This window comes from Erythrolamprus reginae, chromosome 8 (genome assembly GCF_031021105.1).
Source record: "Erythrolamprus reginae isolate rEryReg1 chromosome 8, rEryReg1.hap1, whole genome shotgun sequence".
NCBI lineage: Eukaryota > Metazoa > Chordata > Lepidosauria > Squamata > Dipsadidae > Erythrolamprus > Erythrolamprus reginae.
The window spans coordinates 12,358,074-12,383,068 of record NC_091957.1 but is presented as its reverse complement, the minus strand read 5'-3'; the positions used below and the strand labels follow the sequence as shown (position 1 = coordinate 12,383,068).

At 41.9% G+C, this 24,995-nt stretch overlaps 1 protein-coding gene across 4 annotated transcripts in view; it reads left to right on the top strand.

Moving 5' to 3' along the window:
• The first annotated feature begins 6,430 nt into the window (after positions 1 to 6,430).
• SPTAN1 (spectrin alpha, non-erythrocytic 1) overlaps positions 6,431 to 24,995 on the top strand; it is a 119,176-nt gene continuing 100,611 nt past the window's right edge. For all 4 annotated transcript variants that reach the window (XM_070758862.1, XM_070758861.1, XM_070758860.1 and 1 more), the window contains exons 1-3: positions 6,431 to 6,557; positions 20,360 to 20,599; positions 21,404 to 21,529. In XM_070758862.1, the coding sequence (XP_070614963.1) occupies positions 20,363 to 20,599; positions 21,404 to 21,529 (363 nt within the window). In that variant the 5' untranslated portion in view covers positions 6,431 to 6,557; positions 20,360 to 20,362. The remainder of the gene's footprint in view (positions 6,558 to 20,359; positions 20,600 to 21,403; positions 21,530 to 24,995) is intronic.

The following is a 24,995-nucleotide window of genomic DNA, read 5'->3' as shown; positions in this document are numbered from 1 at the left end:
GTTTACTTTTTAATGACTGTTGCTTTGGTCTCTATCTTACTAGTTGGCTTTCAAGATGGAACTCATAATGCGGTCCTAATACAGGTGGACTACCTCAAGTCTACGGAGAGGGGTGGCCTACAAATCCAATAAATTATTATTATATTATTATTTACAAGAGATTAAATACGAGGGTCGCCAAGAAAGTAACGCACCACATTTTTATTCTTCAACAATTATATATTGAACACAGTGAAACTTACATACAAGAAAGAATGATGTTTCTTCTATACTCCCTATTTTTCCACGTAATCTCCATCCTGTTCTATGGTCTTCCTCCAGCGAGACACAAGGGCGTGTGTGCCCTGTCGGTATCCTTGTTGTGGTCATGAAGCCATTTCTGCACTGTGTGAATCTAGTGGCCTCACCCTCTGTGCCCAGCGACTAACCGTACTTCTGTTGACTGCAGATTCTCCATAAACTGTACACAAATGTTTGTGAATGTTCCCAACGGTTTCTTTCACCACAGTGAGAAATTCAGTGATGACACACTGCTTGTAACACACATCACTTACAGACGCCATATTGAAACACTGCTGCAGCTACGCTACGTGTCTGAAGAAATGCAAAATTAATTCAAATAATGTACAGAGATACCTCGTCTTACAAACGCCTCATCATACAAACTTTTCGAGATACAAACCCAGGGTTTAAGATTTTTTTGCCTCTTATAAACTATTTTTACCTTACAAACCCAAGCCGCCACCACTGGGATTCCTCGCCTCCGGACTTCGACTGCCAGCAAAGCACCCGTTTTTGCGCTGCTGGGATTCCCCTGAGGCTCCCCTCCATGGGAAACCCCACTTCCGGATTTCCGTGTTTTTGTGATGCTGCAGGGGAATCCCAGAAGGAAAATCCCAGCAGCGCAAAAATGGGCACTTCACTGGCAACGGAAGTCCGGAGGTGGGGTTTCCCAGCAAGGGGAGCCTCAGTGAAATCGCAGCATCGCGAAAACACAGAGGTCCGAAGGTGGGGTTTTGAGGACTTTGGTGTTTTTGCGATGCTGCAATTTTGCTGAGGCTCCCCTCGCTGGAAACCCCACCTCTGGACTTCCGTTGCCAGCAAAGCGCTCCTTTCTGCGATGCTGGGATTCCCCTGCTGGGATTTCCCTGCAGCATCGCAAGAACACAAAAGTCTGGAGGTGGGGTTTCCCATGGAGGGGAGCCTCAGGGGAATCCCAGCAACGCAAAAACTGGCGCTTCGGCTGGCAAAAGAGATGAATTTTGGGCTTGCACGCATTAATCGCTTTTCCATTGATTCCTATGGGAAACATTGTTTCATCTTACAAACTTTTCACCTTAAGAACCTCGTCCCAGAACCAATAAAGTTTGTAAGACAAGGTATCGCCGTATATCTAAAGTTTTGCATTTGTACCATTCCTGTAGACTGAGAAAAAAAATGTTTACTTTCTGGACGACCCTCGTACTTCATTACACATAACAATCCCCAAAACTCAATTTCCAATGGCTCAGGACCAGACTATCTCTGGGACCTCCTTCTGCTGCACACCTCCAGCAACCATTAAGAGCTCACAGAGTCGTCTTTCTCCATGTCCCATCAGCCAAACAATGTTGACTGGCGGGCCCGTGGGGAAGGGCCTTCTCTTTGGGGGCTCCGACCCTACTCCGGAGATTCACACCCTTCCCAGCCTTCCGTAAAGCCGTGGCTCTTCCGGCAGGCTGGGAACCGCTGAGCAAATGGAACCTAGATTGGCTAGAAGTGAGAGTGAGTGTATGTATGTTTGGGTGGGGTTTTTATTAATGTTTTTATGCTGTTTTATACATGGCCCTTATTTATTGGAAGTCCTTTGGTAGTGGGCAGCATATAAGCTTAACTGATAAATAACATAAAAACACCCCACCTGCCAGAAATTCACCACCCTGGACCGCCCAAACATTCACACAACAGACCAAGTAATATTTCCCAACAGCTCACTGCTGGTGACCCTTTAGTTCATTGTTAAGTACAATTACAACTCTGATAAAAACTTCAGAAAACCTACGATCCCAATTGAGCCCAAAATCTATGTTGCTAAGTTAAAAGCTCGCCCAGTGGTGAAATCCAAATTGTTTTACTACCGTTTCTGTGGGTGTGGTGAGGTTCCATTCCCTCCCCACACTAGGGGAAGAAACTAAGCAATGTCGCCTGGCGGGACCCAGGGGAAGAGCCTTCTTTGTGGCGGCCCCGGCCCTCTGGAACCAACTCCCCCCAGAGATTAGAACTGCCCCCACCCCTCCTTGCCTTTCGCAAACAACTTAAAACCCACCTCTGCCGCCAGGCGTGGGGGAATTGAGATCCTCTTTCCCCTTAGGCCTTTACAATTCTATGCATGGTATGTATGTATGTATGTTTGGTTTTTATATTAATGGATTTTTAATCATTTCTAATACCAAATTACTATTGTACACTGTTTTATTGTCGCTGTTAGCCGCCCCGAGTCTCCGGAGAGGGGCGGCATACAAATCCAATCAATCAATCAATAAATAAGAATATTGCAAAATCACCTCATTCTGGGGTCACCCAGAGGTGGTATTTGCCGGTTTTCCAAACTACTGAAAATTTCCGCTACTGGTTTTCCAGAACTGGTCAGAACCTGCTGGATTTCACCCCTGAGTTTGCTCCCATTTCATGACTTTCCTTGCTGCCTTCGTTCAGCGAATACTGCAGTTGTTAAATTTATTTATTTTATTTTGTTAATTTAATTTCTGTTCTGCTCTTCTGAGACTCAGGATGGCTAATTTACTAACGTCATCATTGAGTCGTTCTGGTTTTCACCCTTGACTTCATTCATCGGAACTCAGGGGTGATATTTCCACTGGCCCAATGGTGCCCCCCCCACATGGGGGGAGGAACCCAGGACTGTGTGTGGGCACTCACGCAGGCGTGATAGCACACATGCACACACTTTCGGTACTCAAGGAAAAGAAGGTTTGCTATCACTGCTCTAGACCATAATGGAAATACAGTAATCCCTTGCTATTTCACGGTTCATCTTTCGCGGATTTGCGATTTCACGGGTTTTCAAAGGGGGCTTAAATCCATTGAAAATTCATAAAATTATTTTACAATACGACTGAGAAACATTATGGAATGACTTTAATGCAAAGGGTGGGTTTTAAAAGTCCAAATACTCATTAAATACATTAAAAAAATCCTCTACTTCACAGAAATTCGCTTTTCACGGGTGGTCTTGGAACGCATCCCCCGGAAAAACAAGGGGTCACTGTAATAAAGACTTGGGGAAATGACACGGATCTTTCAAAACCCTTGCGGTGATACGTAGGCGCTTAGCTTACATCCTCGTGTTCCTTGGAGTAAATCCTTTGCTAACAGGCTCGCGTAAGATTGTCAGACCTCTCCAAATCAATAAATATAGTGCGTCAGTAGCCACATGGAGCATGAAATTCAGCGACCCTTGACCTCTCCAGTCTCAAAGGGATGCTGTTGATGCCATTCGGTGTTTTGCTGCATCCCAAGATTGATGGGGAATTAATAATAATTTTATCTGGCAAAAGGCATGCCCCGGAGGAACGATCTCGTCAGCATCTCACAGAAACAGAAACATAGAAGATTGAGGGCAGAAAAAGACCTCACAGTCCATCTAGTCTTTATACTATTTCCTGTATTTTATTTTAGGATGGATCTATGTTTATCCCAGGCATGTTTAAATTCAGTTCCTGTGGATTTACCAACCACGTCTGCTGGAAGTTTGTTCCAAGCATCTACTACTCTTTCAGTAAAATAATATTTTCTCACGTTGCTTCTAATCTTTCGCCCAACTAACCTCAAATTGTGCCCCCTTGTTCTTGTGCTCACTTTCCTATTAAAAACACTTCTCTCCTGAACCTTATTTAACCCTTTCACATATTTAAATGTTTTGATCATGTCCCCCCTTTCCCTTCTGTCCTCCAGATGATACAGATTGAGTTCATGAAGTCTTTCCTGATAGGTTTTATGCTTAAAACCTTCCACCATTTTTGTAGCCCGTCTTTGGACCCGTTCAATGTTATCAATCTCTTTTTGTAGGTGAGGTCTACAGAACTGAACGTGGTCTCACCAGCGCTCTATACAGCGGGATCACAATCTCCCTGTTCCTGCTTGCTATACCTCTAGCTATGCAGCCAAGCATTCTACTCGCTTTCCCTACCGCCTGACTGCACTGTTCATCCATTTTGAGACTGTCAGAAATCACTACCCCTAAATCCTTCTCTTCTGAAGTTTTTGCTAGCAGAGTACTACCAATACAATACTCAGATTGAGGATTCCTTTTGCCCAAGTGCATTATTTTACATTTGGAAACATTAAACTGCAGTTGCCATTGCTTTTGTCTCACCCATTTGAATTGCGATAAGTTGGGTTCCTTCCAGACAACGATGGTGCCTTTGCGATCTCCTGGCAGTGGGTGTTGCCGCAGCAACAGCTTAAAACCTAGCAGCTGGTCCTTCCTTTTAAAATAAATATCTATAGCAAGATGGAACTATGCTGGCTGGAGAATTCTTGGAGTTGCAGTCCACAAGTCTTGAAATTGCCAAGTTTGGGGAAGTTTTTATTATTCTGTCTGAGCAACGGAATTAAATGACATCACATGTAGAAACCACCGATTTGGATACAGACGAGAGGTTGAACAACTAACCTTGTGGTGTGACCGAAACAATCTAGAACTGAACACTCAAAACTGTAGAAATGGTGGTAGACTTTAGGAGAAACCCTTCCATCCTTCCACCTCTCACAATACTAGATAACACAGTATCAACAGTAGAGACCTTCAAATTTCTACGGTCTACCACATCTGAAGACTTAAAATGGACCCCTAACGTCAATAATGTCATCAAAAAAGCACAACAAATAATGTTCTTTCTGTGCCAACTCAGGAAGCTCAAACTGCCCCAGGAGCTGCTGATCCAGGTCTACAGAGGAATCATTGAGTCTGTCATCTGCACCTCTAAAACTGTCTGGTTTGGCTCTGCAACCCAACAAGACTGACACAGACTTCAAAGGAGAATCAGGACTGCAGAACAAACAATGGCACCGGACCAGGGTATCTACGAGACCACCTTCTGCCGCACGAATCCCAGCGACCGGTTAGGTCCCACAGAGTTGGTCACCTCTGGGTCCCGTCAACTAAACAATGTCGTTTGGTGGGACCCAGGGGAAGAGCCTTCTCTGTGGCGGCTCCGACCCTCTGGAATCAGCTCCCTCCAGAGATTAGAACTGCCTCCACCCTCCTTGCCTTTCATAAACTCCTTAAAACCCACCTCTGTTGTCAAGCGTGGGGGAACTGAAACATCTCCCCCTGCCTATGTAGTTTTCTGTGCATGATTTGACTGTATGTATGTTTTTATATATTGGGGTTTCTTGTTTTTTTAGACTTTTTAAATGTATTATTGTTATTTTAGATTCTAACTATTAGATTTGTCATTATATATTGTTTTTATCATTGCTGTAAGCCGCCCCAAGTCTACGGAGAGGGGCGGCATACAAATCTAATTAATAATAATAATAATAATAATAATAATAATAATAATAATAATACTGTAATAATAATAATAATAATGGCTGCCAACCTGCCTTCCATTGGGGACCTGGATACTGCACAGGAGTCTAAAAGGGTTGTGGAAATATTTACTGACTTCTCACATCTTGGACATAAACTGTTTCAACTCCTACCCTCAAAACGTTGCTACAGAGCACAGCACACCAAGAGATCTAGACACAAGGACAGTTTTTTCCAGAACGCCCTCACTCTGCTAAACAAATAATTCCCTCAACACTGTCAAACTACAGTATTTACAAAGTCTGCACTACTGTTACTACTAGTTTTTTCTTATCATTCCTATCACCCATCTCCTACTCAGGACTGTATGACTGTAACTTGTTGCTTGTATTCTTTAGATTTTTATTAATATTGATTGTTTCTTCATTGCTTATTTGACCCCTATGGCAATCGTTAAGTGTTTTTTACCTCATGATTCTTGACAAATGTATATTTTCTTTTATGTACACTGACAGCATCTGCACCAAAGACAAATTCCTTGTGTGTCCAATCACACTTGGCCAATAAAACAATTCAATTCAATTGTATTCAATTCTATTAAATACTATTCTATTCTATTCTGCATAGGGTTAAGTTTTTATTATTCTGGCTGAGCAACGGAATAAAATGACGTCACGCGTAGAAACCACCGATTTGCCCTCTGCACCGTATTACCAACAAACGAGACATTTGCCCTTGGAAACTTTCGGCTCTTTCCGGCCCCGCTCGGGTGCCGTCGGCTCGCTCGCATTCTTTTAAGCCTCGGGTTTTTCCGCCGCTCAAGCACCGTTCTTCGGCGAGGTTCGGCTTCTGCAGCCGGCTCTGCGGCGATGACGTCAGCGCGGGCCATCTTATAAATAAGGGCGGCGGCACCGGCGGAGGCCAGTCGGTGTTTGAAGGGCTCGTGAGGAGGAATAAAGTGACGCGCGGCGTTCTGAGGAAAAGTGAGGTTGCCGGGTGGAGTGAAAGCCTTTCCAAAAACCCGGTGAGGATGAGGAGGGGTCGGGAGGACTCGGAAGGGCGGCCGGGGAAAGGGAGAAAGGGAGAGCCCCCCCATGATGAGTGGGCCGAGCGGCACGGGCGGGGGGAAAGATGGGCGAGGCCTTAGAGCGCCCTCTTTAGGCGGAGCGCGCTCCTTCTGCGCCTGCGCGGGTGAGACAGGTAAGGCGCTTTAGGTGTTCATAGCATCTTAAGGTTGTATTGCAGCCTGGCTACTCTCCAGCGGCCCCACAGGCCAGCTTTCCCTCGGCGGGGGATGATGGGCTTTGGAATCTTGGGAGCTTTCCAACCTTTGGATACTCCTAGAAAATATCCAAAGGCTGCAAAGCTCCATTTCATCCATGAAATGCATTCAGAATGCATTTCTGCATTCACAAATGAATGGGGAAAAACACCCTATCTTGCATATTAAGGGCTCAATTCTTATGATTTCTTATGTGTGTGGAAGGGAGGGAGGTGTACGTTGCACGCCCAGCCATATTCATGTTAATCATAGACCAATAGACTCCATCTTACCATGCCTGGTAATAAAATAATTGTTTCCAGTCGTATTCTTCCAGTTTTATTCATTTGGAAGGTGCAAGGGTTGATTTCACAGAGAAATTACCTTATGGTCAAGTACCCCTCCTCTCCTAGGCTAATGGGTTTTGCAAAGGAATCAGCATTTAGTGAATTGTACGTTTAAGCCAATCTGCTTTCAATTAGCGGCTCTGAATGCGTTGGGGGGCTGCCTCCCCTTTCCGTCCGTGTTCTTTGCGAGGGTTGCTTAGCTGCAGCATCCTAAGAATTTTGGCTTGGGAGCAAGGCATAATTTGAATTGGTGGCGATCAGGTTGCAGGGCAGTTGGTATGATGAGTACATACCTCAGCCTTGGGAGTAAAGTTTTCTGGTAAGACTTGTCTGTCTCTGAAGATGTAGGAGGGGCGGTGGATTCCTGATCTTGGCATATAGTTCAGCATAATCATAATAAATTTGTATAACGAACCATTGTTGAGAGACATCTTCCAAATATGTGGAGGAAACATCCTTCCCATTAAAAAAGTAATGTCTCCTTCTCTCTTGATATCTTGCTATTTCCATCAGTTGTAGTGTTTTGTGGTGGTGGTGGTTTCTCAGATCATTGTCATCTCTTTGAATGAATTCATTTAATTGGTCATAGCTGCTTAAAGGCATAAAGACCCACAGAGTGGGTCTTCTCCGGGTCCCGTCAACCAAACAATGTCGCTTGGCGGGACCCAGAGGAAGAGCCTTCTCTGTGGCGGCCCCAACCCTCTGGAACCAACTCCCCCCAGAGATTAGAATTGCCCCCACCCTCCTTGCCTTTCGTAAGCTGCTTAAAACCCACCTCTGCCACCAGGCATGGGGGAACTAAGATGCACTTTCCCCCTAGGCCTTCACAATTTTATGTATGGTATGTTTGTATGTATGATTGGTTTTTATATAATGGGTTTTTAACTGTTTTTTTAGTATTGGATTTTGTTGTACTGTTTTACTGCTGTTGTTAGCCGCCCCGAGTCTGCGGAGAGGGGCGGCATACAAATCCAATAATTAATAATAATAATAATAAACCCTACAGAATTATTTGCTGAGGGAAAAAGTTAGAGCCCCAAATAAAATCCCAATTTGATTCCAGCCAGCTGACAACTCGGCACATTAAATCTGCTACAGATGGGGAATCTTCAGATGAATTAGATGCAGTGAGTCCAAGGCATTTTGGTTAGCTAGTTGCCTGAAAGAAAATGCTAAGGAACTTGAAATATTTTCCCCAACCCTACTGGAACACTCCTCCGATTGCTTAACCCTTCATTCCCTTATCAGTCATGTACATGCCAAAGTTAATCTTTGTACTTTCTGCTAACCATCTGCCTCATCTCATCTGTCAGACTTTTCCAGCGTATTGGCGTATATAAAATAAACCCATAATTTATATTTTTGGTAAGCCCTCCAGCAGCCTTAATAGTGAAAGGGGCATATCTTGCCTTTCGTAAGCTCCTTAAAACCCACCTCTGCCGTCAGGAATGGGGGAACTGAGATATTCTTTCCCCCTCGGCCTTTACAATTCATGCATGGTATGTTTGTATGTATGGATGTTTGGTTTTACAATAAGGGTTTTTTTAGTTGTTTTAGTATTGGATTTACATGCTGTTTTTTTGTTACTGTTGTTAGCCGCCCCGAGTCTAGGGCGGCATACAAATCCAATAAATAAATAAATAAATATCTACATGTACATGTGTAAATATCTCTGGAGATTTTCATTCATCCGGGCCATGTTTGTGTCAAAGATGATTTACCTTTGAAAAGATTTTGCTTTTCATCCAAGAACTGAAGACTTGGATAAGAAGGGAAACATTTTCAATCCCCCCCCCAAAACCCCCCCAAGGAAATCAAGTTCTCTTTTGGGGAAAAAGCACTTTTGGGATATACATACAGTATGTTTTATTTCTATCCAAAAGTAAACTGAAGACAATATAGCCCTCTTTAAATTTTCGAAACCTATTTTAACACTAGATGATATAGTTAATCTAAATCCATCTGAGTTATGACATTCAGTCCCTTTGCCTTTTGTCAGAGATCACTCTGTCCATCATTTTATTAGTACAGTACTGTACTTTTAACTGCATCACAGATTCTTGCAGACCTTGTGTGTGTGTTGTCACCTTAGCTTGCCATTTAAAAAAAACATTTCCAGCCCAGCAAATTGTGCTCAAAACCTAAAATTGCATTTAAAAATGCAATTTTTTGCTTAAAAAAAAAAAGGATAAAGGATGGAAGAGAGCTGGGTGTGGTGGGTGCCGCATTGTTTTCTTGGCCTTGGTGGACCGGTTGTTCCTTCCGCCCTTGGAAAAGAGCCGCACAACCAACATTGTGTGTGTGTGTGTAGAGAGAGGCAGGATCCGCCCTGTGCAACAGCAGGAATTTCATTCAGATTCAATTACGGCTGGCGAATTAAACACGTAACCCTTTCAAATGGTCTGCCTTTTTCCCCCACCCAAGCAAAGCAAGGATCCTCTTCCAAGCTTGAAGGAGGCTAAATTTGCCATCCATCTATTTGATTTTTTTTTTAAAGCAGGAAAATATACCGTATAAGAGAAGCCTCATCTAACCATGGTTTCCAACAATGGCGTCCTGCTGCTTTGTGTTAAACATTCTCCGCTCTGTGCTAGGTTGAGCGGAAAGAAACAGCAGAGACAAGGAGGGGTCTCGCGGGTGAGGGGGCAATTCTCCCGCAAAAGTATTTCCCGAAGAGCAGGATTTCCAGGAAACTGGGCACCCTGGAAAACGAACTGTTTTTTTTTAATTTTAAGTGAGCACTAATAATGTTTAAAATGCCCACAGTTTTTAAAATGATTGTACAGTCTGTCATATTTCAAGATCTCTTGCTACATACAAAAAAGACTTGGACTAGCATAAATCCTTTGTCCTTTGTGCTTTATCACACTATATAATCCCTGTGCACATTTAAAATAATTATTCTGTATATGTACAGAATAAACCCGACAGGTTTTGAGGGGAGGTGGTGCCCGTTTATGTATGCGGTGTATTTGGATTAATGTTAATATAATGTAATATAAAGCAAACTGCACAAGTTTGCTTTATTCAATGGAATTTCTGTAGAATTATTTTAAACCTTTACATTTTTTTGCTTTAAAACATGAGTTCCAATTTACCCAGTTGACTTTATTTTATTTAGACTTTAGGGAGTGCCATTAGGAATAGACTGTGAGAATTAATTTCAAGTAAATCCAGTTAGGTAAGATTCAGTGTCAGATAGCGATTCAAACTGTAGTCTAGAATTTTCTTCTAGCACAAGAACATAAAGGATGCTTCTAGAAGATTCTAGGAAGCGTTTGCTTTGGAATTAAAAAGCTCCAAGTGATGCCTCCAAATTAAGAAATCAGCGATTTTGTAAACTTATGCTAAGATTTTTTTTTTAAAATTGTCTAGATTGGAATTAAACTTGGATTTATTTTGCACTTAGTTCTGTTGCAGAAGAAAGTTGTGTCACATTGTCAAGAAACCCACAAATGATTTGACAGAAATAATAGAAGAATGTTGATGTTTTAAAGGAGAGACTGGACAGTCACCTGTCCGAGATGGTATAAATTCTGCTTCAGCAGGGGGCTGGAATAGAAGGCCTCCAAAGGTCCCTTTCCAGCTCTATTCTCTTCTTCTCTTCTAATTCTATTTAAAATTATTGTTAATTTTAACCAGTTAAAGGAGTTAGTAAGCGTGTAGGATGGGTTAATTTTCATGCCATCAATGTTTGAAAATGGCTGGTACTGACAAAATTACAAATGACAAAGTAATGTCACCGTTTTATTACGGATTTAGCATAGAATTAGTATATATATATATATATATATCTTGGTATACCTCCTCCCTTTTAGACTGAGCTGCTTCATCATGTTGTCGTCCTTTCGCAAAGTCAGAGCGCAGGTATTTTGAAATGTGCATGCGGGCCCACATTTTTTTTCTTGTTTGATGTTCCTGCTCTTTTCACCCTTGTGGCAAAGAGCATTTTTAGAAATGCTCAGTTTTATTGCATGGAGTGGAGTCAGAATGCTTTAATTTTGCTTTTGGGTTTTTTTGAAACAATTTTTTTTGGATTTTTAATTAACACTTTAGAATATATAAACGGTTATGTGGATCAGGATAGGAAAGGTACACATCGATTCAAACAAAGAAAAGCCAGGGAAGTTATAATCTATGTATTTGGAGCAAAGGGGCTGCAAATTCTATGAATTCCAGATTCTGCATGTTTAGCATGTAATTTTTATCCATGCTGTGTAAGATCACTGATTTCTTCCTGGCGTGATTTAGCACAGAATGCAGTCTTTGCTAACCTCTGCATGACTATGACTTAGAAGTGGAATGTATTTAAAAATGTACCCAAATTTGCCAGTTAATCATTTTATAGATAAATCCTAACCTTCTTTTATTCCTTCAACTCAAACCAGAAGGAATTTTAGGATTGAGAGATGCACCATCCAATTCTGCTTTATTTTGGTTGAAAGCCTTGAAAACCGAAGGCGTTAACTGAAGGTGGTTACCCTTAAAATAATGATGAAAATGAGTTGCATGTTTAGTGATTCTTGTGCATAAAAAGGAATACAGTAATGTGCTTTTCCGCCCTACCCGGCCTTATGCTGGATTTTGGGATATCTCCATAAAGCACCTACTGTTAAAAGGTCACATTTTAGATGATGGAACCGCAGTTTATCATTTCCTAGTACTTTGCTGCATGCTCCTGAGATTTGGTCCTTCTGCTGAGATGGCAGGTTATCAAAATGAAGATTCATGCTTGCCTGACCGATCTCCTTCAAGGAGGGTAGGAACAACGCTGAAGAGGCTGAAATCACAATAGAAGAAGAAAAAATGGTTGGAACAGCAATTTATATTAGCCTGTTCAAATTTTGGATTTGCCACGTCACACCTGCAATAGAGAATTGCGCATCAGCTCACAAAGATGAACTTGGATACTAGACAGCTTTTTTTTTCTTTTAAAAAAAATATTAAACATTTTCAAAATTAAAAACAATATAAAACACACAGACAAAACCCCCATAAAGCACGCTATTAATTTTCGCCATTAGAGCAAGCTTGTACCGGCATCATTGATAACAGTTACTTATCTAAGTTCTCATTTTTCATACGTTCTACTCTATTATTACATTATTACTTACATTATTGCTACTTGCACACATGTTCCCCCTTTTTACATTTTCTTACATGCATATGTATAGACACTCCTATGTAATTATCTAATTTTTATTTCTATTTTCCAACAAGATGTGCCATCTATGCCAAACTTTTGTAATATTCTGATTCATCTCTTTGGCGTAGCTCCATTGTCAATTTGTACATTTTGGTGCATTCCAATATTTTACTAATAATCTTTGTATCCGATAGGCAGTCGGCCTGTTTCCAGTGTTATGCCAGGACAATTCTAGCGGCTGTCAGTATATGCATTATTGCGTATTATTGAATTTTCTTATCCATTTTCACCTCTAGGATGCCAAGAAGAAACATTTCTGGTTTAAATTTATTTATTTATTTTGATTTGATTTTTATGCCGCCCTTCTCCTTAGACTCAGGGCGGCTTACAACCTGTTAGCAATAGCACTTTTTAACAGAGCCAGCCTATTGCCCCCACAATCCGGGTCCTAATTTTACCCACCTCGGAAGGATGGAAGGCTGAGTCAACCTTGAGCCGGTGATGAGATTTGAACCGCTGACCTACAGATATACAGTCAGCTTCAGTGGCCTGCAGTAGAGCACTCTACCTGCTGCGCCACCTCGGCTCTATAAAAAATTGTATTTTTGTCCTGTCATTTCTTCCATCCAGCTCTTTATTTTTCAATGCAGCTGAATCCCAAGGACCAAATTTACATTTGGCCTTTGGTGGAAGGTTATTTCAGCTTTCCTAAATTTATGAAGAATACGCACTGCTGGCATATTCAGGTTCGATTGTTTGCATGAGAAGGTAGTTAAAAGGGCATCTTAAGTGTTTAAGGCAAGGTCAATTTAAAATGGAGCCCGGCCCCACATTATTGTTCCTTTTATGCAGGAAGGAATTTGCTTCTGGTAACCCGGCCATAAATATTTCACCTTTATTGAAGGCACCGACAGTGTTTATGCCCATGTATATCATAATGCATATATGCATGAGCTGCAGCAAAGTTGTTTCTGGGCCTGCTTGGTCTAGGTGTTTTACACCTTGCTGGGCTTTGAATTGGATGCGACAGGTGAGGTGGCTGCTTCGCCAAGAAAGGCTTCCTGCAGCGGCACTTCCCCAAAGGAAAGTAAATTTCAGATTAGGCAATCATTAGGCTACATGGGGCTACCTTTGAAAAGTGTTCGGAAACTTCAGATCGTGCAGAATGCAGCTGCGAGAGCTATCATGGGCTTCCCTAAATATGCCCATGTCACACCAACACTCCGCAGTCTGCATTGGTTGCTGATCAGTTTCCGGTCACAATTCAAAGTGTTGGTTATGACCTATAAAGCCCTTCATGGCACCGGACCAGAATATCTCCGGGACCGCCTTCTGCCGCACGAATCCCAGCGACCAGTTAGGTCCCACAGAGTTGGCCTTCTCCGGGTCCCGTCAACTAAACAATGTCGTTTGGCGGGACCCAGGGGAAGAGCCTTCTCTATGATGGCCCCGACCCTTTGGAACCAACTCCCCCCAGGGTTGCCCCTACCCTCCTTGCCTTTCGTAAGCTCCTTAAAACCCACCTCTGTCGTCAGGCATGGGGGAATTGAGACTTTCCCTTCCCCCTAGGCTTATAAAATTTATGTATGGTATGTCAGTATGTATGATTGGTTTCTTAAATTGGTTTTTTTTAATTAACTTAAATATTAGATTTGTTTACATTGTATTATTATTGTTAGCCGCCCCGAGTCTACGGAGAGGGGCGGCATACAAATCTGATTAATAAATAAATAAATTAGGAAAACAGCTGAATTTTTTTTAAAAAAAAACCTTATAAAAATGTTTGTGTAAATCCTTGAGGGCAGGCCAACGCTGCCTAGATTTAGGGCACCCTTGGATATCTTAAAAAGATAGAAGCTCACACACACACACACACACATTACATACAATTTAGGAGAAACACAGGTGGAAAAATTTAATGTTGGCAAAAAAAACCTAGGTGTACATCATGGTAGAGAGGTGTGTGCACGGAAACGCGGTTAATATACACACGCTAAAATGAAATATTCTTAAAATATATCAATAAGATACATGTATATTTTCAATATTTCATAAGCCAATCTCTTATGTTGCACCTTTTTCAACTCACTTCACCTGGCGCAATTAAAACAGGAGGCTGGCCCCCGAAAAGATAGGGGAAAATATACCCAAATATACCCAATATACACCTCGAGGCTCGACTACTGTAACGCTCTCTACATGGGTCTACCTTTGAAAAGTGTTCGGAAACTTCAGATCGTGCAGAATGCAGCTGTGAGAGCAATCATGGGCTTTCCCAAATATGCCCATGTCACGCCAACACTCCGCAGTCTGCATTGGTTGCCTATCAGTTTCCGGTCACAATTCAAAGTGTTGGTTATGACCTATAAAGGCCTTCATGGCACCGGGCCAGATTATCTCAGGGACCGCCTTCTGCCACACGAATCCCAGCGACTGGTTAGGTCCCACAGAGTGGGCCTTCTCCGGGTCCCGTCAACTAAACAGTGTCGGTTGGCGGGTCCCAGGGGAAGAGCCTTCTCTGTGGTGGCCCCGGCCCTCTGGAACCAACTCCCCCCAGAGATTAGAATAGCCCCCACCCTCCTTGCCTTTCGTAAGCTCCTCAAAACCCACCTCTGCCGTCAGGCATGGGGGAACTAAGATAATCTTTCCCCCTAGGCTTCTACAATTTATGCATGGTATGTTTGTATGTATGATTGGTTTTATAACAAGGGTTTTTAGCTGGTTTTAATATTGGATTTTTACATTCTGTTTTTGCCACTATTGTTAGCCGCCCCGAGTCCAGGGAGAGGGGCGGCATACAAATCCAATAAGTAAGTAAGTAAGTAAGTAAGTAAGTAAGTAAGTAAGTAAGTAAGTAAGTAAGTAAGTAAGTAAGTAAGTAAGTAAGTAAGTAAGTAAGTAAGCAAGCAAGCAAGCAAGCAAACAAACAAACAAACAAACAAACAAACAAACAAACAAACAAACAAACAAGGCATGTTGGAAATGCAAAAAAGAGCAAGGCACCTTCTTCATTTATGGTGGATGTGTCCTGAAGCAAAAAAGTCTTGGAGGAAGCTCCAAAAATGGCTACAGGAAATAACGGACACTGTAATTGAATTTACGACAGAATTCTTTGTGTTAGGTATTATTAAAAAAAAACATATTCCAAAAACATGGAAAGACTGAGAAGGGGATAATTTTAAAAATATATGTGTGGAAATGGACGGATTAATGATGGAACTAAATGATCAAAAGGACTCAAACGTTTAAGGCTACTTGAATGAAATGGTATAAATGGACACAGAAAAGAAATGCAGAACAACAGCAAGAGATGGACAAAAAAAGAATATTAAAAATGATTGTGTATTATTATTATTATTTATTGGATTTGTATGCCGCCCCTCTCCGGAGACTCGGGGCGGCTAACAGCAATAATAAGACAGCGTACAATAATAATCCAATAATAAAAACGATTAAAAACCCATTAATATAAAAACCAAACATACATACAGACATACCATGCATAAAATTGTAAAGGCCTAGGGGGAAAGAGGATCTCAATTCCCCCATGCCTGGCGGCAGAGGTGGGTTTTAAGTAGCTTACGAAAGTATATACAATGTATAAATATATAATATATTAATATAAATGTAAATATATGGATGCCGACCCACCTGAAAACATTAAGATGTAAATATTAAAAACAAATCAATAAAAATTATGGCAAAAAAAAATAAACAGGAGGCTGGCACAAGATATAATTCTTGCTATAAGCTCTCCTCCGTGGCTAAGGTTTTCTCCTAAACAGGATTCCTGTTTAGTGGGGGGGGGGGGGGGGTCCCATAACTTGGCCTGTGGCCTAAGCAGGGTTATAAAACCCCTTTAACCCCCCCCTTCCTGCCCCATTTTCCTTTGTGAATGGCAGTTTGCTAGCATTATCACTGTTGCATTGCAGAGGCTAAAAATACCCCTTGTTCAGCATTCTCTCCCATGGCATTCTCTTGTGTTTTTAATTGCTTTGAATGGGGGATGTTCAGAAAAAATGGGCAGGAACCATTGTTTTGGTGCCCATCAGCCTCAGGTCTGCCCCCTTGTTCTTTAGGCAAAGCCTCTGGGGTGGGGTGGGGAGTGAACAATTTCCACCCCCCCAAAAAAAGCTATTTAAAAGGAAATTGACATATTTGCTTCTCTCTTTAAACTCTCTAAGCGGTAAGCTCTTTTCCTGATCTTCTCCAGCCTTTCCTAACCTACCAGTGTGAAGGACTCCAACTCCCATTAGCCACTGCCAGTACAGAGATTGCTGTGCTGGCCGGGGGTGGGAGAGGAATCAATCCAGAGAAGATTTTTTGGGGTCTTTGAATCCAGCTTCCTTCTGCAGTTTGGGTGTTTTTGTCCATCTCTGACCTTATCGGCAGAATGCAGTGGGGCGTAGCCGCTTTGTGCCTTGCGCCAGAGAAAATGTGTGGAATGTGATGATGATGGGGTGTGTGTGTGTGCATGTGTGTGTGAGTTGGAGAGCAAAGTCTATTCTTCCCTATCAACGCCCAGGGAAGTGTGAAAAAGAGAGGGGGGGGTTGAAATAGGTCTCCATTTTGGGGTGGGGTAGAGGACAAAAGATGGAGGCTTTCCAAACACCCGCTAAGCGGCTAGCTCTAGTGGAGGCCCTGGCTGCGGCCGCAAAGGCCGATGCGAGATGCAGGCTGCATCGCTCTGCAGCACCGCCACTGCGTGTGACTTTCTCCAGCCTGCTGATGTCAGCGAGTTGTGTGCGGAGGTTGTTGGGTTTTTTTTAAAAAAAATTATTATTGTGTGTTTTGTTCCCGTGGAAAAGAACAGCGCATTATTCCCAGACTAAAGCACTTCACTTCCAATTGACTTAGTTTTCTTACTTGGCTTACAAAGGGAGCCTTTTTTCCTCTAAACACACACACACACACACACAAGGAGAGAGAGAGAGAGATTCCATTTGAAGGGCAATTAAAATTGTGTGACATGAATAGCAAGAGGTGTGCCGTGGAGTTTTGTTCTGCAGCTCCCAGTGTAAAGCTAAAAGCAGCAGAGACCTGGGCAGGGATAAAAGCTACGCAATACTAGGCTTAGCCCTCAACCTACAACAGTTTCTTTTGTGATCATTCGAAGTTGCAACCGCCCTGGGGAAAAAATTTTTTAATTTATTAATTTTATAAGCCCCCCAACTCTTTGCGGACTTTAGGCGGCATACAGCAAATAGAAACAGTATTTTTAAAAATACCCCTTAAAATCTGCACCTATTCTAATTAATGAAATAAATAAATTTGGAGAGATTGCCGGACTAAAAATCAATAGGGAAAAAACAAAAATGATAACAAAAAATATTGAAGCTAGAGGAATCTACCAAAATCAAAACCGCCAAAAAAGTTAAATACTTAGGACTATGGATTACCGCAAATTGCAGCACTATCAAGAAAGACAATTACGATAAACTAATCAATGAAATGGACAAAGATTTTTGCAGATGGTCGAAACTCCCACTTTCTATAATGGGGAAAATTGCTGTAATTAAAAGCAATATACTTCCTAGATTTTTATACCTTTTTCAAACTGCACCCATTAAATTAAACAGGACCTTTTTCAAAAACTTACACAAAAAAATTCGCAAATTTATATGGACAAAAAAAAAGGCCAGAATAAAACTTAAAGACCTACAAGACCATAGGTCAAGAGGTGGATTTGGGTTACCAAACATGGAACTATATTACCATGCCTCAATTGCAAATTTACTGAAAGAATGGATAACACTTAAAAATTCTAGAATATTAACAGAAACAGTATTTTTAAAAAAGGGACGTAACGGCCATTTTTCACGTAACCATTTGCATCCTCTCTGAGGTCGGGAGATTAAAATCCAGACCCTTGGCAACTGCCCCGTATTTATGACGGTCGCAGTGTGTTGGCGTCACATGATCCCCTCTTTGCAGTGTTCTGACCAGCTGAGTCAAAGGGGAACCCACATTCACCTAATAACTGTGTTACTAGCTTTAATAACTAGTAGGGACGCAGTGGCTCAGCGGCTTAAGACGCTGACCTTGTCGATCAGAAAGTTCTGGGGTTCGAATCCCCGCGGGGCGAGCTCCCGTTACTTGCCCCAGCTTCCGCCAACCTAGCAGTTCAAAAGCATGCGAGTAGAAAAATAGGGACCACCTTTGCTGGAAAGGTAATGGTGGTCTCTCTGCACCTTTGCTGTTGAGTCATGCTGGCCACGTTATCACGGAGATGTCTTCGGACAGTGCTGGCTCTTCGGCTTGACCAGGCAGGCAAGATTTTAAAAAACCTATTGATTTATTCTATGCCACCCAATCCCAAAGGACTCAGGGCGGCTTACAACAATGTAAATTACAAATAACAACAATAATAAAAAGTCAAGAAAAAATAGTCTAAATTCCAAAACCCTAATTAAAACTCATAAAGACAATTCAACAACATATGTACTTGCCATTCATACAGATTGACAAAATTGAACGGGTCCAAAGAAGGGCTACAAGAATGGTGGAAGGTCTTAAGCATAAAACGTATCAGGAAAGACTTCATGAACTCAATCTGTATAGTCTGGAGGACAGAAGGAAAAGGGGGGACATGATCGAAACATTTAAATATATTAAAGGGTTAAATAAGGTTCAGAAGGGAAGTGTTTTTAATAGGAAAGTGAACACAAGAACAAGGGGACACAATCTGAAGTTAGTTGGGGGAAAGATCGAAAGCAACATGAGAAAATATTATTTTACTGAAAGAGTAGTAGATCCTTGGAACAAACTTCCAGCAGACTTGGTAGATAAATCCACAGGAACTGAATTTAAACATGCCTGGGATAAACATAGATCCATCCTAAGACAAAATACAGAAAATAGTATAAGGGCAGACTAGATGGATCATGAAGTCTTTTTCTGCCGTCAGACTTCTATGTTTCTATGTTTCTATTCATACATGTGGTCAAGCTAGTGGTTGATTTAGGGCCCCAAAGCTTGCTGGCATAGCCAGGTCTTTGTGGCCTTACGGAAAGCCAGCAGGGGGGGGGGGGCAGTACGGACATGGGGGGAGTTGATTCCATAGAGCCGGGGCAGCAACAGAGAAGGCTCTTCCCCTGCGGTCCCGCCAACCATCATTTAGCTGATGGGACCTGAAGGAGACCAACTCTGTGTGCTCTAATTGATCTCTGGGAGATATGTGGCAGGAGATTTGATTTGTGGTTTAAATTAACAGGGTAAAAATAAAAACAAACAAACACCAGAATCCAACCGCTCCCTTTCTCTTTCTCTTCCCAAGGATGTTTTTAAAATACTGCAATGCAGTTGGGGGCCTTAGTTATTCATAGGGGGTGACGACTATCGGGATTATCAACTGTAACTGAAGGTGCAGGTAGTCCTTGACTCACAACAGTTCACTTAGTGACCATCTGAAGCTACAACGGCGTGAAACAAAGTGACATTACGACTGTTTTTCACCCTTGTGACTGTAGCAATTTCCCCCCGCGGTCCCATAATCCACTATGACTGTGGCCGCGTCCCGAGATCCTCCAATCCCTGTTTGTGGCCTTCTTGACAACCAGTTAGGTCCCACAGAGTTGGCCTTCTCCGGGTCCCGTCGACTAAACAATGTCGTTTGGCGGGACCCAGGGGAAGAGCCTTCTCTGTGGCGGGCCCGACCCTCTGGAACCAACTCCCCCCAGATATCAGAGTTGCCCCTACCTTCCTTGCCTTTCGTAAGCTCCTTAAAACCCACCTCTGTCGTCAGGCATGGGGGAATTGAGATATTCCCTTCCCCCTAGGCTTATAAAATTTATGCATGGTATGTCTGTATGTATGATTGGTTTCTTAAATTGGTTTTTTTTACATTACTTTTAATATTAGATTTGTTCATATTGTCTTTTTACTGTTGTTAGCCACCCCGAGTCTACGGAGATGGGCGGCATACAAATCTAATAAATAAATAAATAAATAGATAAATAAATAAATAAATAAATAAAATAAAAAGTTAAAAACAAACAAACTTTAGACTGCTCCATGGTGGTTGTGAGTCGCGGTCTCCCTACGTTAGTTCACGGATGACTTTTCCCTTTCAGAGAATGGATCCCACCGGCGTAAAAGTGCTGGAAACCGCCGAGGACATCCAGGAAAGACGTCAGCAGGTTTTGGACCGGTACCACCGGTTTAAGGAGCTCTCTACGGTGCGGCGGCAAAAGCTGGAAGATTCCTACAGGTTCCAGTTCTTTCAGCGGGATGCGGACGAGCTGGAGAAATGGATCCAGGAGAAGCTGCAGATTGCCTCCGACGAAAGCTACAAAGACCCTTCGAATCTGCAGGTGGGCACATCCTCGGGTGGGTGGGGGAAGCCGCTGAGATTCGGGTGACCCACAGGAAGGGGCTGCGCAGGACTGATGACGCCTACGTTACATATATTATTTATATTATTTGTTTATATTATAATATTTATTATATGCCGCCCCCGAGTCTTCGGAGAGGGGCGGCATACAAATCTAATAAATTATTATTATTATTTTTACAATTATTATATTTATTTATATTATTTATTATTTTTATTTATTTATTTTATTTATTTATTCAGTTTTTATGCCGCCCTTCTCCTTAGACTCAGGGCGGCTTACAACATGTTAGCAATAGCACTTTTAATAAAATATAAAGCACAATATAATAAAATAAAAGGAAACACTTAATGAACTCAATCTGTATAGTCTGGAGGACAGAAGGAAAAGGGGGGGACATGATCAAAACATTTAAATATCTTAAAGGGTTAAATAAGGTTCAGGAGGGAAGTGTTTTTAATAGGAAAGTGAACGCAAGAACAAGGGGACACAATCTGAAGTTAGTTGGGGGAAAAATCAGAAGCAACGTGAGAAAATATTATTTCACTGAAAGAGTAGTAGATCCTTGGAACAAACTTCCAGCAGACGTGGTCGGTAAATCCACAGTAACTGAATTTAAACATGCCTGGGATAAACATATATCCATTGTAAGATAAAATACAGGAAATAGTATAAGGGCAGACTAGATGGATCATGAGGTCTTTTTCTGCCGTCAGTCTTCTATGTTCTATGTTTCTATACATTATATTATTTATATTTAAATATATATATGTATTCCCCCAGGGGAAGCTGCAAAAGCACCAAGCCTTTGAAGCTGAAGTGCAGGCTAATTCCGGAGCCATCGTTAAGCTGGATGAGACGGGGAACCACATGATCAACGAGGGGCATTTTGCCGTTGAAGTCATCAGGGTGAGTGTTGACGGCCTCCAGCAATCTTCTTTCGCAGCTGAATCGTGGAGGGTGGATCTGAAAGAGTAGTAGATGCTTGGAACAAACATTCCAGCAGACGTGATTGGTAAATCCACAGTAGGGAGGTACCTCTACTTATGAACTTAATTCGTTCCGTGATCAGGTTCTTAAGTAGAAAAGTTTGTAGGAAACAATTTTTTCCCATAGGAATCAATGTAAAAGCAAATAATGCGTGCGATTGGGGAAACCACAGGGAGAGTGGAGGCCCTGTTTCCTCCCAGGAGATTCCTAGAGAGGCTCCATGGGGGCTTCTTCTCGCCTTTTCTGGCCCTGTTTCCTCCCAGAAGATTATTGGAGAGCCCCCACAGAGTCTTCTCCCTGCCTTTTCCCGCCTTGTTTCCACCCAGGAGATTCCTAGAGAGGCCCCGCGGAAGCTTCTCCCTGCCTTTTCCAGCTTTGTTTCCACCCAGGAGATTTCTAGAGAGGCCCCACGGAGGCTTCTCCCTCCCTTTTCTGGTTACAGTTTTGGAGGCTCGGGTTTGTAAGTGGAAAATGGTTCTTGAGAAGAGGCAAAAAAATCTAGAACACCCGGTTTTTATCTAGAAAAGTTCGTAAATAGAGGTGTTCTTAGGTAGCGGTACCACGGTAACTGAATTTAAACTTGCCTGGGATAAACATATATCCATCGTAAGATAAAATGCAGGAAATAGTATAAGGGCAGACTAGATGGACCATGAGGTTTTTTTTCTGCCGTCAATCTTCTATGTTTCTATGCCTGGAGTGATGTGGGCTGAAGCAGTCGACAAATACTCAAAAACCCAGCAGTTAAACCTATTGGAGTTTGTTGCAGAAAAATCAATTGCACATAATTAATTAATTAATTCGACTTCTATGCTGCCCAACCCCGAAGGACTCAGGGTCCTCAACCCCGAAGGACTCAGGGTGGCTTACAATAAACAATATAAATACAAAAACAATAAAAAAAGAAGTCGAATATAAAATCTAAAACAATAAAACCCTCATTAAAACCCACGGTAGAACAATCATAACAACATGCATGCATACCATTTATATGATTTGGCGATGATGGTTGTTAGTTGATGACTGCCGTAAAAGCTAGGTCTTCGTAGCCTTACGGAAGGCCAGTAGAGTGGGAGCAGTATGGACATTGGGGGTGGTGGTGTTGATTCTATAGAGCCGGGGCAGCCACAGAGAAGGCCCTGCCCCGCAGCCCCGCCAACCTTCTTGCATAGTCGTCCTATGTGATAGAGGGCAGTGTCAAAGATAGTCTGCCCCCTTTTTTAATGTTCTGTCTGCCATGGTAATCTGTCTGTTCAGTCTTTTACCCCTTACAGGACTGCTCAGCGCCCAATAGTCACCACCACCCAGGTTGGGGCCCACATACGAGTAGGTGGTTCTGAGGGTGGTGTGTGTTGTGCTGGTTTCTTTCTTTCCTTTTATTTTTTGAACCTGTGTTCTTTGAATGCTGCTGTGTTTTTTTCCCCCTCTGAATTTGGCTGTGCCTCTCTCGTTTCCTTTTGGTTTGGAGAATTGTTCCGCATGCAGGGTGGATAAAAATCGATGACTTAAAAAGAATAATGAAAAAAAATAAGGAAATGGGATTTTTAAAAAAAATTAAATCGGGTTTCCCCCCCAATTTTTATCAAATTTATTTTAATAAAATGCTTTTGGAGTAAAAGTCTTACATAAAGAAAGTTTTCTATTTAAGATACATTCATAATCGGTAGGGAAAGCAAGTAGGATGCTTGGCTGCATAGCTAGAGGTATAAGAAGCAGGAAGAGGGAGATTATGATCCCGCTCTATGGAATGCTGGTGAGACCACATTTGGAATACTGTGTTCAGTTCTGGAGACCTCACCTACAAAAAGATATTGACAAAATTGAACGGGTCCAAAGACGGGCCACAAGAATGGTGGAAGGTCTGAAGCATAAAACGTATCAGGAAAGACTTCATGAACTCAATCTGTATAGTCTGGAGGACAGAAGGAAAAGGAGAGACATGATCGAAACATTTAAATATGTTAAAGGGTTAAATAAGGTCCAGGAGGGAAGTGTTTTTAATAGGAAAGTGAACACAAGAACAAGGGGACACAATCTGAAGTTAGTTGGGGGAAAGATCAAAAGCAACATGAGAAAATATTATTTTACCGAAAGAGTAGTAGATCCTTGGAACAAACTTCCAGCAGACGTGGTAGATAAATCCACAGTAACTGAATTTAAACATGCCTGGGATAAACATATATCCATCCTAAGATAAAATACAGAAAATAGTATAAGGGCAGACTAGATGGACCATGAGGTCTTTTTCTGCCGTCAGACTTCTATGTTTCTATAAAGAGCCGGGGTGGCGCAGTGGTTAGAGCGCAGCACTTCAGGCTACTTCAGTTAACTGTTAGCTGTTGTTCAGTAGTTCAAATCCCACCACTGGCTTTAGGTTGACTCAGCCTTCCGTCTTCCGAGGTGGGTCAAATGAGGACCCGGATTGTCGGGGGCAAGAGCCTGATTCTGTAAACTGCTTAGAGAGGGTTATAAATGCACTATGAAGCGGTATATATGGTAAGCCTAAATGCTATTGTTATAATTTGGTTTATTCAGCATGAAATGGAGTTTAGTTATATAGCATATGAGGCTGTATATTTTTCAGTATTGGAACTGTTGATGAGTCAACATCAAGCAAGTCAGGCAGAACTGTTGCAGGACAGAGATGGCAGATGAAATTGTTAAAAATTAGGATTTAAATTGAGTTGAGCTGGCCCTCGACACTCTTCTTACTACTCTTTTCTTACTCTATTTTTCTATCCTTCCTCCTCTTGTATTTCTCTCCCTTCTTTCTAAATCCCTTTCTTCCTTTCTCCTTCCCCACTCACGCATGCTATATAAGTAAACTATAATTGCTAGAATGTACATTATATATATTCCCTTTACTTTTCTGTACCCTGTTTTTAATGTATATATCCAATAAACATATTTAAATAAATAAATCCTAATTTTTAAAGATTTCATCTACCATCTGTGTCCTGCAGCAGTTCCGCCTGACTTAAATCAAGCCTACTAATTATTATTTTAGTTGACTTGATTTAAATAGTGATGTAAATCGACTTGATTTAAATGGTGATTTAAATTGACTTGGTTTAAATCAAATCCGCCCTGTCTGCATGGCACAAAAAACATGTCACTTTTCATGCGAATGATACCCCGGACTGCATGTTGACACTTAGACAACAGGAGGGGGGAAATGTCAATTTTAGGTACAGTGAAATCTCCCCAAAGTTCCCTGCTGTTTTTATACTGACGTCATTAGGCAAAGCAATATTTTGGGGGCCGTGTCCCACTTGCCCTTGACATACTTGATGTAACTCAGTGCCAACAATTGTCATAAGGGCTTCGTTATGCAAATCAGCACAAGGATGAAGTCTTTTGTTCAGAAGTTTTTGCCTAATGAAAT